Source organism: Ursus americanus, chromosome 11 (assembly GCF_024610735.1).
Source record: "Ursus americanus isolate L20-20 chromosome 11, mUrsAme1.1.p, whole genome shotgun sequence".
NCBI lineage: Eukaryota > Metazoa > Chordata > Mammalia > Carnivora > Ursidae > Ursus > Ursus americanus.
Genome location: NC_142137.1, coordinates 43,113,172 through 43,128,402, shown reverse-complemented (window position 1 = coordinate 43,128,402; position 15,231 = coordinate 43,113,172). Strand labels below are relative to the sequence as shown.

Here is a 15,231-nt window from a genome sequence, read left to right as displayed (position 1 = left end):
TTACCAAAAAATAACTAGAATAAGCTTAGCACGGATGCAGTATAGAAAGTTAATATATAAAAATAATTGCAGTTTTCTATGCTGGCTACAATGGGAAATTGAAATGAAACAAATAACATTTTGTAAAAAATATGAAACACAATGATAAATTTAACAGAACATGTACAAGATTTGCACACCAAAAACTATAAAACATTGCTGAGAAAAAAATTACAGACAACAAAATTAAAAATCATGTCATATTCATACACTGGAAGATGCAATACTCTTAAAATGTTGATTTTTCCCAAATTGACCTGTAGATTCAGTCATCCCAATCGAATCCCAGAAGGCTTTTAAAAAATAAATTGATAAACTGCTTTAAAAATCTATATGGAAATGCAAGGATCTAATGTACCCCAAAGGTATTGGCAATGAAAAGCAACTGGAGAGTTTACACTACCTGATTTCATACTAGGCTAGAATGCTGCAGTGATCAAGACAGTACCTTGTTAGTACCAGGACGGACACAGATCAACGAAACAGAATAGAGTTAAAAAATGTACGAGGGACATATATGGTTATTTTATTTTGACCAAAGTAATTCATTGGGAAAGAACAATTTTTTCAAAAATGATGTTGGAAAAATTGGATATCCAATAAAAAGTGAACTTCGACCGTTACCTCAAACCATACGGAAAATTAATATTGAAAATGGAATGTGGACCTAAATGTCAAAGCCAAAACTATAAAATTTCTTGAAGAAAGTACAGGAAAGGTATCTTTAGATCTTGACTTAAGTAAATACGTATTCCTTAGAAAATAAAAAGCATGCCATGAAAGGAAAAGATAATAAAAACTAGCCTTTATAAAAATTAGATGACGATACTACAGAGGGAATAAAATACAAGCTGTATAGTGGGAGAAAACAGTTATAGAACACACATATGTTAAAAGACTTGCATTTGGAAGATGTAAAGAACACTTGCAGCACATTACTGAGAAAACTAACAACCCAAAATAGAAAAGATTTGTATCAACACTTCGCACAAGAAGATATATAAATGGCAAACAAATAAAATTATTCCCATTATCACTGGACATTAAAGTAATGCAAATAAATAAATAAACACCCAACTGAATGCTTAAAATCAGTCGGAATCCCAAGTGCTGGGAAGGATGTAGAGTATTCTTGTGACGAGAAATGAAATCATACATCTACACCGATGCTTTTGACTTGTACACTGGTGTTCATAGCAAAATTATTCATAACAGCCCACACTGGAAATGACCCAAATGCCCATTAAATGGTAAATAAATAAACAAGTCAGAGCATGTCAGCTAATGTAAAATTATTAAACACTTAAAAATAACAAACTACTGATATTATGCAACAGTATGGATGACTTACAAAGGCATTATACTAAGTAAAGGAAGCCAGACCAAAAATAATCCCCAAACAAACACAACCCAAACAACAACAACATGGAATATGGCTTGATTTATATGAATTTGTAGAAATAACATAACTACAGTGATAGAAGGAGAAACCGTAGTTTCCTGGTGCTGATTGAGGGGTGAGGGGAAGTAGACTACAAGGGGGCATAAGGGGCAGTAATACAACTGTAATCACTGGTCAAATCTCGTAAAACACTGACACAAAAATCCTGAACTCATCACCTTTTCCTACCTGAACTTGAGTCTCCTATAATCCCTCTAGCAGTAAATAATACTTTCATCTAATTTCCTGAAAAGCAAAACCCAGGACTTGTTCTTAAGACTTCTCTTTCTTAGCCTCCAAACCTATGAGTTTACCAGGCGATACCAGCAGTAACATAACCTACTCTCTGTCTTCACGGAGGCTCACTGACTGGGGCCACACTCTGTCCTCTCTCACCCATATAACTGCAATTGCTGTTATGTATGTAACGTAACATTAGTAATCTGGTCATGCCACGTTCTACGGTATGCCCACGGGAAAAATGAGGAGTCTTTCAAGCTAAAGGCTGTTAATATGACTCCACAGAATCCTCTTAACTTCTTCTTGAAAACTGAAACCTAGTCATAATTTGGGGGCAATTACTATAGATTTTTGGCAAATTCCTTTAATTAGTTAGTTCTTAATTTCCTTGTACTTTGCAGATATTTCACTGTGTTTAGGTATGAAGCTGCTGCTGTTTCTGGTTTTATTATAATTTTTCCTGTTTTTTTTTTTTGATAGGCACCATGAATGAAGATACATAAATGTTTACATCATCATATTTCCCACAATTAAAATGTAAGATAGTGATCAGTAACTCCAATCAATCTGCACTGATAGTTCTATCCTGTTTTATAATATAACATTGGCTTTTGATTGCCCCAACTATAAAGCTTTAACAAAATTAAAAAAATTTCTTAAAACATGATCAGATAAGATAAAGCAATTAACTCACCTTACAACCAGTGGTGATGCTGTGGCCCCAGGTATTAGGTGCACATTTGGAACATTTCTCTCCAATGGTGTTGGGAGGGCAAATGCACTGACCAGTCTTTGGATCACAATTATTTCCCAGATGGGAACAGTCACAAGCTTCATAGGTGAAAGGGAAAAAATAGTAAAATAGTAAAAATTTGCCAGAAAATACAGACTTTATATTGGGATTTGTGTTGTTTTATTTTCTATATTATGGTTAAGGATCCTTGAAAGTGAAACTTACCTCGTTCATATTTTAAATCATAGTAAGCAGTTTTTCACAGAGGAGTTGATCAATAAAATTATATTGTATTGCTTTTAATAATTTCAAAAGGTAAAATATTTTTAGTTTTTCAACTAAATTTAAAGAAAGAAAGAAGTGGAATATCAAATTCTATGTTAACTGTATCTAGGTACCATAAAGCTTAAAATTTTGTTTCCATAGTCATTCTAAGTTCATAACTAATTTTTCTATGCTGTATAGATTCATATTTCCTTCCTGTTGATGACTCTGTTTTGTAATAAAAACCAATAAGCTCAATAGGCTTCTTAAATTCAGTGTATTGTGCATAGTTATAATTGCCATACACCAGGATATTTCAGTTTTGCAAAAATTTAAAACAGCTGGGTTATGTAAGTGTGTGTGTGTGTGTGTGTGCGTGCGCATGTGTGAAGGTATTTTTGAGTTTTATTTACCACCTGCCTATTCTTTTCAATAGATTTTTCATTTTCTTAGCTATGATTATGAAGAGTACAAATTCTCCAAGGATGCAAAAATAAGATTTGAAAAAAAAATTATTTCAGAGGTGTTTCAAGGAGCAATGTACACTACTTATTAGCTATAGTTGAATCAGTTAGTAAGTATACTTTAGTGCAGTGTTTCAAATTGAAGTGAAAGCAAAGGGAGAAAAACCACCAGATACTCAGACTCAGACAGAAGACTAATGTTATAAGAAACCTTTTAATTGATTATATGATGATTACATCTTTAAATGAAATACATTTAGAATATTTGATTAAGTTCAATTTTTAAGGGATCACAATTATCATTGCTCACAGCATTCCATACCAGCTGTGAAAAATGTTTAGTATAATACTGGACATAAACACCAAATAAAGGTTAGCTGTTGTTTTTGTTATTATTATTGCTGTTGTTAATTTTAAGTCAAAGGATTTATTTTGTATGTGCCATTTATTAAGAAGAAAAATAGTTCACATTATGTTCAAATTTATGTGCTAAAAAATGTCATGGGATGGTTCGAATCGTTACTTGCAAATAGAAATCCTCTAAGCAGTTCTTCAATGGAATCATAAAACTGAGTAGGGAGGAGACTTGAATAATTAGCTAGTTTTTCCCTCCCCAAACAGAATGTTTACCACAATTCAGAATACTAATAAACAGTGATAATAATAATAACAATGATAAACACTTACATGGTGCCTACATGACAGGCAGTACTCTATTTTATAGCCATTAACTCAACTAATTCTTAGGAAAACACAGTGCAATAGATATCATTGTTTTCTTGAGTTAATGGATAAATTTTATAGAGAGACAGCAAGACCCAGTCACTCAGTCAAGGTCACTTAACTAGTTACCCGTGGAGCCACTGAACTGGTCCGAGCTACTTGGTGGAAGACATACCCTCAACCATAATGCTGTCCTGCCTGTTTGGGGCTGTTTTCTGTCCTGTTTCTCTGGATTTGAATGCTACTGAGTTTGTATTTCTAATATTATCACCATTTCGTAGTTTTAAAAAATACTCTTTGTCTTACTTATAATTTCTGGTAGTGAATATATTTGAATGCACAGTATCATTGTATTAATTCACATTAACTGAACATGTTAGTAAGAGTTGGATTTAAAGAGCAGTAAACTTTAGGGACGTCTGAGTAGTTCAGTTGGCTGGGCGTCCAACTCTTGATTTCATCTGGGGTCTTGGTCTCAGAGTCCTGGGATTGAGCCCTGCCTCAGGCTCCGTGCTTGGCTCAGAGGTTGCTTGAAATTCTTCCCCCCCTCTATTTTCCTTCCCCGCTGCCCCTCCTCCTGCTCACGCTCTCTCTCTATCTCTCAAATAAATAAATAAAACTTAAAAAAAGAACAATATATTTTAAAATGCAGCATAATTTAAATATATATAGATATTAGAGATTACATACAGATTCTTAGAAGATCCACAATTACAAATTTCAGAATAATATAATGGCTAATCTTTATGATACAAAGTGTATATTGCAAGTGGTTGAGAATATCTAAAGGTATTGTTCTTTATAACAATTTGAAATATTACTCCTGACGTTTCTTACATAAATTTGCTACAATAGTCAATAATAGTGTTTTAAAATCTTACCGCATATTTATTATGGTATCATCACTGTTGAATCAGTGAGTTTAGTAAGCAAAGGTGATAATCTAGTGAATGTTGGAATAAGGGTCAATTCCAAATTAGTGGCATATAAATCAAGGCTAATGTTCGATCTTCACTTTCATCTGTAGTATGCTAATTCCTATTTTCTTAATTCATGATTTGTGGGAAAAACATAAGGACACTGCTTGTGGGAAATCATGGTTAGAAGCCTTCCTGCATTTCCCCAAAAACTAGCGAATCTGTTTCTTTCTTGCAACATCATAGCTTTCAAGGCACATGAAAGTAGATGAAAACATTTTTTTTTTTTTGTACCTGAAAACGGTATTAACTTCTCTGATCCTTGTACCAATTTTGCAATAGGAAAAGGGAAAGTTGAACTGTATTAACTTGAGAGTGAAGTTTAAACTAAGAGAACACTGGCAAAAGAAAAACTGAGCATTTGACTTTCAGGCTACAGTAGCTGTTGAGTGAGTAACTGGTGGTCATAGACAGGAAGGGACACAGCAGAATTGAGACCTGCTGATGGATTTTTTATTGAGCACTTGCAAGCAGTTATTTATAGGGTAATGTTTCACACTGCAATATATTTCATTTGTTAGTTTATTTAAAATAAATATACAGTACTTATTAAGTTAAATATTTTGGATCATATATTTGTTGTCAAGGTGCCTTTGCTTTCAACTCTGGGAATGCAGAAGAACACACTGCTGCTTCCCAAAATGCCAAAACCAGAGAACGAATGTGTGGGGCTTAGTCTTATTTACAGACCTGTGCAGCCTCCTTCTTGGAAGTTGAAATAGCCATGGGCACAGCGGTCACATTTCTTTCCTGACACTCCAGGCTGGCACCAACACTGACCGCTCTCTTCACAGTCGAATGATTTAGACCCAAAGGAATTGCAATTGCAGGGAACACAGCCCCTTCCTGATTGTAGGCCAAAGGTTTCAGGCTAGCATAGAAAAGGAAAGAGAAAAATTAAATCAATTAACTCATTATGAAACAGGATGCACAATACCATAGATGAGGCAGGAAAGAGGAACCTATGGGTTGTCGAGGTTCTTCACTGGTATTATGACAATGAGGCCGTAATTTCACCTAAAGGATCCTTTTCTACAAGATCCAAAGAGAAGAGTACGATTACTTGAAAATTTTATCAAAGTTAACAGCAGAATTAGGGTATTATCCTTTATGTCTGCTATATTTTCACCAGTCTTTCCCTATAATTTCCAAGATTTTAACGGCAATGTGGAACTAAGCTAGGGGGTCTTACTTATATTTCAATTGAAAAATTTACTTGCTTCATTCCTAATCATCTGAATTGACTAATTTTAGACCTTATGAACTCCTTCTCCTTGTTAAAAATGTTTTCGATATTATTGACCAGAAGCCTACAGTTAAAATAAACATATTTCCTCTAGTATTTGATCTAATTTTTGTCATCGCTCTATAAATACTTCTAATTATCATTCTAGAGCTCACATTATAAATATAACTTACAGGTTTATGCCTACACTGACAAAATAATTGCTTTACAAACATCTAGTTTCTTGGGTTTCATTTTAACAACTAAAATTGATTTGAGAGAACACACATCAAAGCATCCGATTAGGTAGACGAAAGGAAACTTTTATTCTCTGATGAGTTATTCCTAGGCATATCTCTTATCTATGCACAGCAAATAACTTTCTATGATCGGTTTGCATTACTAGCTTTGGCGTGAAATACATGTTATCTGACCTAGAGTGACTATGTTAGAAACTGTGGATGGATTAAAAATTACCTCTACTAGAAAATCAAAAAGTGCATATCCTACTTAAAGTACAACAGGGTTGCATTTTTAAATATGAACTGTGTCACATTATTATGATATTTTAACCTGAAAAATAAGTCTCGGTAATTACTTCTTTGTAAAAAATAATTCCTATTTTGGATTATTAGACTTAATAGTTACTTCCTGGTAAGAATAAATCTTGCTATTTAATGGGAGCCACCCAAAGAGAAACAAATAAGGCTCATTATATGTTTTTGCCATTATTGTTAACAGTATGAAAAACAGTTCAGGAAACAAAATTGCACTGAAAATTAGTCTCTTAAAATGACTATAGCTAAGAAAAGTCTTGGTTTTTAAACATAAAATGGGTTGATTGAGTTTAATAATCATTTAATCCTTGTATTTACTGCTGGCTTTGTTTTTATTTCCAGTTCAAATTCAGATGTCATCATATATTAAAGAAAGTGTGTTTGTGGAATCAGTATATTGTACACCTGAAACTAATATAGCACTGTATGTTAACTCTACTGGTACTAAAATAAAAAAAGAAGAAAGTATCAGTTCTAACAAATGACATAGCACAATTTTGAAGTTAAATTTCTTTATATAAGGAAAGATTAAGACATAGAAGATTTTTATTCGTAAAAAGCAATTAACTGTAAAATTCTAGATACCTGACCCAGAGAAATAATCAGAAATTGGGAAAATAGTTAAAGTATGAGCATGCCCATTACAGTATTATTTATGAGAATAACTACTCAATGTTAGAGATAAAGTTGAATAAATTAAATTATGATACATTCATGTTATTATACAATATGCCATCATTAAAATCCTGTTTTGAAGCAGTTTTAATGATAGGAATACGCTTAGGACACAGCATTATGCAAAATTTCAAAAAGCAGAACACAAAATTATATACACACTATTATTCCAGTCATATACCTATAATGACATACATACCACTCAGACACACACAAATAGAAACATATATACATAGAAAAAAGACTAAATAATACTACATTAAAATCATTTTTTAAAAGTCTGAATCATAAATATATTTGGATTTTTTATGCAAACTATTTTGCATTTATTTCTTAAATTTTCTTGACTTAGAAATCTGAATTGTAAAGAAAATAAGTTCATCTTTATTTCCTAAATTTTTCTTCAGCTGGCATGTCTGTATATCTTTAATGAATATATCTATATAGGATTAAATAGCTTAGTATATAAATCATAGTTGTTGAGAAAATTCTGAAGTTCATTATGTAAAAAATATGTAAGAAGAAATATCTTCACCATACTTTTCAAATATTTAATGTAATTTTAAAGTTAAGTTACATCAAAACAAATAGAAACAAACTTCAGCAACAAAATTTTAATAAATTTGATGTACAAAAATTTAATTCGGAGACTAGGGAAAAATCTCTGTAGTAAATAAACTCAAAGAGTAGAGAATCCTAGTCAGTGATGAAGATTAATGAGGTAAAAGGAACACGGGAAACAGTCCCTATCCAGTGTCAATGAGAGGTCTGATGATCTCCCGGAAATTATTTTCACTTGGGGTGGTAACGACAATGAGCACTTATATACTAAGCTTGCTGGGTGCTAAGCACTGTTCTGAAGCCCTTCGCAAACATGAATTCATTTAATCCTCCAGACAATCCTGGGAGATAGTTATTACCATCACCTTTCTACAGACTGAGGAAACTGAGGCACAGAAAAGTCAAGTAATTTGCCTAAGGCCACCAGCTAGCCAAGCGCACAATCAGGATTCCTTGTCAGTCAGCCTGGCTTCAGAGTCTGTGCTCTTTACTCTCACACATACTGTCCCGGAGGAAAAATGGTCTCAGGAAACACCACCCTGTACAAAGTACTATAGGATATGTAGGAAAAGCGTTATGAATAAGGGTTGAATTTCTGCTAATTTTCTATCGTGGAGAAATTTTGATCAGTTCTTATCCCTTTTAAATTGTATGCATTTTTTTCTTTGTTTTTGAAAAACAATCTTTTTAAAAGATTTCTTCATCTAATAGCAACAATAATAACCACAGTAATAACACCTAACATTTACTAAGAACCCTCCAGCTGCGTGCCTTATGCACCGATCCCATGACAATCTGGAAGCCAATGAGGTGCCTGGACAGATGTCCCTACGAGAGATTCTGCAGTGCGAGTGTGGCGGGTTGACGTCCTCCCTCTTGTGGACCCAATGCAGAAGCTCACACCACCTTATGCTTCTCCAAGTCAATGGCTGATGATAATAAAGAACTAGAGCCTTCCTGCCCAACCCAGGATTCCTCTAACGGCTAAATGGTGCTCAGGCACTCCCCTTTGGCCTGGTGTGCATTTGGCGTCTTGGCAGAAGGCAAAGAATGAGGCTTTTCCACCCAACTTTTCCTTCCCTTTTTCCTTTCACTTCAGTCAGGCCTGCCCTGCAACAAAAGGCTCCCTGCGCACTATGTTCTCTCCTTTATCTTTCACAGGCATTCCCCCCCCCCCCAAATCTCTTTGCCTTTGCTGCTTGGAGGATCCAACTGACACAAGCCCTATGCAGTGGGTCCCGCTACAGAAAGATTTATGAAACTGTCTTACACCTAGCAAGTGGCCAGACTGGGATTTGACCTGAGGTGGTCTGATATCAGAACTCGTTTTCTTAAAATGCCAAGAAAGAGCCTAGAAGTACTGCATGATTTTTTTTTTCTTTTCTTTTCTACTCCTTTGGTTTTTACTTTACTCTCCCCTTCTTCTGTTACCTGCCCCTGCCAACCCCTGGGCAGCGCAGGCTGTGATTCTATCCTGGCAAATCTGGTCTCCTGCAACAGGGTCGTGGACCTATTCTTCTTCCTTCCTCCTTCTTTCCCTCCCCTTCCTCTCTTTCTCTCTTCCTTCCTGTTTTGGTTTCTTTTGCCTTGTAAGATGGGAGGCTAAACTTCTGTAGCAGAAAACATGCTTCCTTACTTTGTGTACGTGGTACATTCGTAGGACGTGAAAACGTGCGACTGTGGTAACTATGGGCAAACTTACAACGCGGAAAAGCCACAAAGCCATCAATTATGATGAAATGTTGCAGAATGTCAGAACGATGGGCTACATTTTCTCAGGAAAGTCACTTTTTCTGCTAGATTTCCCTTCATTTCTTCCTTCGTAGAAGTGAATTTGCTCCAGATGCTGCCTGAAATCCCTTCCAAGATCATAGGTTTCCACAAATGAACTTTCGTTTCTCCACATCCATGGTTAGTTGAAACTTTTACGAACCTCTGAACTTGAATATACTTTTAAAAATACACAGAGCTACTTTCAAAAGGCAAGGCTTGAAGCAGGAATCGCCTAGTGTTTACATTGGCAGTTGCACACTGAGCCACCATTATTTCGGGAAAATGCCATCGGGGAAGGTCCGCCGCAGCACACGGAACACGACATGCGGAGGCATAAGCCATGCAGCGCCTCTGCGATTACCGGAGCTGGGGCCCGATAGGCTCCCCGAGGGCACCCGCTGGGGCTGCCAACAGCCCACCTCTGGGGAGGCGCCAGCACCCGCTGCGCTCTCTTTGACGGCGCCTCTTGCCGCTGCACCTGCCCGCTCAGGCGGCACTGTCGCCCTACGAAGCCAGATTTACACGTACATCTTCCTGTCCCATCACACTGCGGTGTCACCGAGCCAACGGGATTGCAGTCACAAAGCACACAGAATTGCTTCTCTGGATCCCACCACATACCGGGCTTTAAAAGCCGATAGAAAAATAAAACAAAACAAAGGAACAAAAGAGCATATGATATTATTCAAGAGATCGACTCTGATGATATTTTCCAACTTTTACTACAGAAAGGCCAGTTTGCCATCTGAGAAATGCTTGCTCTGTTTAACAGTCTTTATCATCAAACATACATATTTATAAGAAAGAGGGAGTGCGGGTCCATCACTCTCACGGAGGGATCGAAGATGCTTGCCATCCTGAAAGCAGGGCAATATGCTCAGGAGCAGAGAACAACATATTTTGATTTTTTTGTTTCATTTTAGAAAAAAATTATGTATCTAAAAATATGTGGGTTAGCTTCTCTATTGAAAACTTCCGTTAAGTAGAGGGCTCACTGGAACTAACTTTTAAATGATAGAACTGTTTAGAACAAAGTGTTTGGTAAAAGCAAAGGGTGTGATGCATTTCATTTGGCCAACATAAGAGCAAAGAGTATTTTACTCACTATAGGCTGGGATTAAATGTATATGCTATTTGTTTCAAAAACATCTGAATTACAGTAAATATTACACAAATTCACTGCCAAGGAAAAATAGGTTGAAGGTCAAAAGGTAGTGTACAGCAACTTTTTTTTTTCTATTTGGAAAAAAAATTTCAATGAGCACAGTGATGGTACATGTAGCACTGGATAATCTGAACTCCTCTTTCAATATATTTAACATGTATGTCATTGAAAGCTAATGAACATTTTCAAGGAGGAAGTGATTCTTCATCAGCTCCTATTCCTTACCTTACACTCATCACACCGCCGTCCCTGCACATTAGGCTTGCATTCACACTGTCCTGTCCGGGCATGGCAACTCTCAGAGAAGGAGCTGTTGACATTACAGCGACAAGCTGCAAAAAAAAGAGAGATCTGTGGTTGGGAAAACACTTCCTGTAGTATTAATAAGCTTGTTAAATAATAATATGCCCCAGATGGTAACATTGGAACTAAGTTTTAGAAAAGAATATTTTCTGATTTGCTAGGTATTCTATTAGGCATTATAGCATTTGATTCTTATAACGACTTTACAAGCTGTAGAAATGATTCATGTAAAGCTATATGACAGTGTCTGACACATAATAAGTTGTTAAAACATTACTGTAATCATTACTATTCCAATTTTGAGAGTGAATTATAAATATTATATACATTATATTTAATATTATATATTATATACAATGTATTATATGAATTATATAATATATAAATCTTGTGTGTGTGTATACAAACACACACACGCACACACATACATGAACACACACACCCCTTTAAGGTTAGAAAGGTATGTAAGGCAGAAGAACTAAGTAGACATTTTCCAAAGAGGACATCAAAATGGCCAACAGGCATGTGAAAAGATGTTCAACATCACTAGCCACCAAAGAAATGCAAGTCAAAACCACAATGAAATAGCACCTGATACCTATTAGAATGGCTATTATCAAGAAAGCAAGAAACAACAGATGCTGGCAAGGATGTGGTGAAAAGGGTACGCTTATACACTGTTGGTGGGAATGTAAATTGGTCCAACCACTTGGGAAAACAAGGTGGAGGTTCCTCAAAAAATTAAAAATAGAACTGCCATACAATCCAGCAATTCTACTACTGTGTATACACTTAAAGGAAATGAAAACAGTATTTCAAAGAGATATATACACTCTTATGTTTACTGCAGCATTATTTACAATAGTCAAGATCTAGAAATAACTTAATGTCCATCAAAGATGAAAGGATAAAAAAAAGATACGTTGTATATACATGATGAAATATTATTCAGCCATGACAAAGGAGAATATCCTGCCATTTGCAACAACATGGATGGACCCTGACCACATTTTTTTTTTTTGACCCTGACCACATTATGCTAAGTGAAATAAGTCAGACAAAGAAAGCCAACTACTACATAGTATCACCTATATGTGGAATCTGAAAAAAATCAAACTCATAAAAAACAGATAGTAAAATGGTGGTTTACCAGGGGATGGACTGCTGTTGTTTAAGGGTACACACTTGCAAGTAGTAAATAATGAGTAGTAAATAAGCTATACTGCTCTAGTACACAGTATAAAAAATATAAATAATATTGTACTATATTGTGGAATAAATACTGCTATAATGGCAATCATTGCAATATATAAACATATCAAAGTAACATGTTGTACACCTTAGATTTACAGAATGTTATATGTCAAATATATCCATTTACAAAATATATAAGATGAAAACAATGTTTCAAATGTATTAGGAACATACCATTATAATTTCTAAAAATAACTTTGTTTTACAACTTAAACACTATTTCCAATACATTTGGTTTAAGTAATCTTTTGTCATTGCTGTGTTATGAAGTTGTTTGATGCTATTCTGAGATATATAATAAATCAGTCTAAAAATTAAAGGGCTTTATCACGAATAGAACATAATTAATGGCTCATTCCGTAGTCTACAAGTGTATTTTTAATGGTACACATAATTGCATTGATACTAGAATAAAAAGGTGAGGGGGAGATGACGTAGGAATTTAAAATATTCATAGATGGTTTGGGTAAATTTTGTACAATACCTCGTGTCTCTGGATACTTTGATTTGAGCACAACTTATAAATACATTAAAAATAGCTACTCCATTGGCCTATGTTATTTTCCTGTTCATCTGACTCAAGGTTCTACTTAGCTTTACTGCTTTCCTAAAAATTGCTGGATTTTATTCCCAGCAATTTGGCCTTCAGTGTCTGCTAACTTGATACAAGGCTGGTGGCCATTGAAGAACTGGCCTTAGCAGCAGCTGTGACTTTCCCTAGGAAAAGCTGAAGCATACTCTATAGCAAGGGGTGAAAAAATGCTAAAAAAAATATTTTCTGTAAATATCTACTTCACTTGACACTAGAACTGTTGTATATATTTTAATTTCTTTTTTAAATTAATGAACTTTTATTATTTTTTTAAAATGAGAATAGTTACACACCGTGTTACATTAGTTTCGGGAGAACACCATAGTAGTTCAACAAGTTTATACATTATACTCTGTTCACAAGTGTAGCTTCCATCTGTCCCCATACATCCCTATTAAAGTACATTTTTAATTTCTTTATGTGAGTCTCATATATATACTTCAATTTTTAAGATCTCACATAATTTAGAATTTAAAAGTCATTTTTTTTCTTAGAGTGAGGAATATAGGATTAAATTTACCATAAATTAACATCATCTTAAAAATGACAAAAGAAATCTCAGGATACAAATCAATGTACAGAAATCTGTTGCATTTCTGTACACCAATAATGAAATGGCAGAAAGAGAAATCAAGGAATCAATCCCACTAACATTTGCACTAAAGATCAGAAGATACCCAGGAATAAACCTAACCGAAGAGGTAATAAATCTGTACTCTGAAAACTATAGCACGCTTATGAATGAAATTGAAGACACAAAGAATGGAAAAACATTCCATGCTCATGGAATGGTAGAACAAATATTGTTAAAACGTCTATACTGCCTAAAGCCATCTATACATTAAATGCAATCCCAATCAAAATATCACCAGCATTTTTCACAGATCTACAACAAACAATCCTTAAACTTGTATGGAACATAAAAAACCCAGAATAGCCAAGGCAATCTTGAAAAAGAAAAGCAAAGCTGGAAGCATCACAATTCCAGACCTCAAGCTATATTATAAAGCTGTAATCATCAAGACAATTGGTACTGGCACAAAAACAGACACTTAGATCAGTGGAACAGAATAGGAAACCCAGAAATGGGCCCACAACTATTTGGTCTACTCATCTTCAACAAAACAGGACAAAATATCCAATGGAAAAAGTCTCTTCAACAAATGGTGTTGGGAAAACTGGACAGCAACATGCAGAAGAATGAAACTGGACCACTTTGTCACACTATACACAAAAATAAATTCAGAATGGATGAAAGACCTAAATTGAGACAGGAAACCATCAAAATCCTAGAGGAGAACACAGGCAGCAGCCCCTTTGACCTTGGCTATAGCAACTTCTTACAAGACATGTCTCCAGAGACAAGGGAAACAAAAGCAAAAATGCACTAATGGGAACTCATCAAGATAAAAAGCTTCTCCCCTCAAAGGAAACAATCAACAAAACTAAAAGGCAACCTATGGAATGGGAGAAGATTTTTGCAAATGGCATATCTAATAAAGGGTTAGATCCAAAATCTATAAAGAACTTATCAAACTCAACACCCAAAAAACAAATAATCCAGTTAAGAAATGGGTGGAAGAAATGAATAGTCATTTTTCTGAAGAAGACATCCAGATAGCTAACAGACACATGAAAAGATGCTTAATATCACTCACCATCAGAGAAATCCAAATCAAAACTACAATGAGATATCACCTCACACCAGTCAGAATGGCTAAAATCAACAACACAGGAAACAGCAGACGTTGTCGAGGATGTGGAGAAAGGGGAACCCTCTTACACTATTGGTGGGAATGCAAACTGGTAGCCACTCTGGAAAACAGTATGGAGGTCCCTCAAAAAGTTAAAAATAGACCTACCCTACAACATATCCACTGCACTACGAGGTATTTACCCAAAGGATACAAAATACTGATTCCAAGGGACACATGCACCCCAATGTTCATAGCATCATTATCAACAATAGCCAAATTATGGAAAGAGCCCATATGTCCGTTAAGTGATGAATGAATGAAGAAGATGTGGCATATATACAATGGAACATTATTCAGAAATAAAAATGAAATCTTGCCATTTGTAATAATGTGGATGGAGCTAGAGCATATTATGCTAAACGAAATAAGTCAGTCAGAGAAAGACAAATAAAATAGGATTTCACTCATATGTGGATTTTAAGAAACAAAACAGATGAACATAGGGGGAAGAAAAGAGAGAGGCACAAACCATAAAGCAGACTCTTAGC

At 35.1% G+C, this 15,231-nt stretch overlaps 1 protein-coding gene across 4 annotated transcripts in view; it reads right to left on the bottom strand.

Annotated features, from left to right (window-relative positions):
• The window catches only part of LAMA2 (laminin subunit alpha 2), a 599,838-nt gene that overhangs the window by 211,272 nt on the left and 373,335 nt on the right, over window positions 1–15,231 (bottom strand). For 2 of the 4 annotated variants that reach the window (XM_087865477.1, XM_087865478.1), the window contains exons 20-23: window positions 11,063–11,169; window positions 10,034–10,297; window positions 5,572–5,752; window positions 2,415–2,551 (exon numbers count right to left, since the gene is read on the bottom strand). In XM_087865477.1, the coding sequence (XP_087721603.1) occupies window positions 2,415–2,551; window positions 5,572–5,752; window positions 10,034–10,297; window positions 11,063–11,169 (689 nt within the window). The remainder of the gene's footprint in view (window positions 1–2,414; window positions 2,552–5,571; window positions 5,753–10,033; window positions 10,298–11,062; window positions 11,170–15,231) is intronic. The other 2 variants (XM_045805578.2, XM_087865479.1) reach the window with 1 other exon arrangement.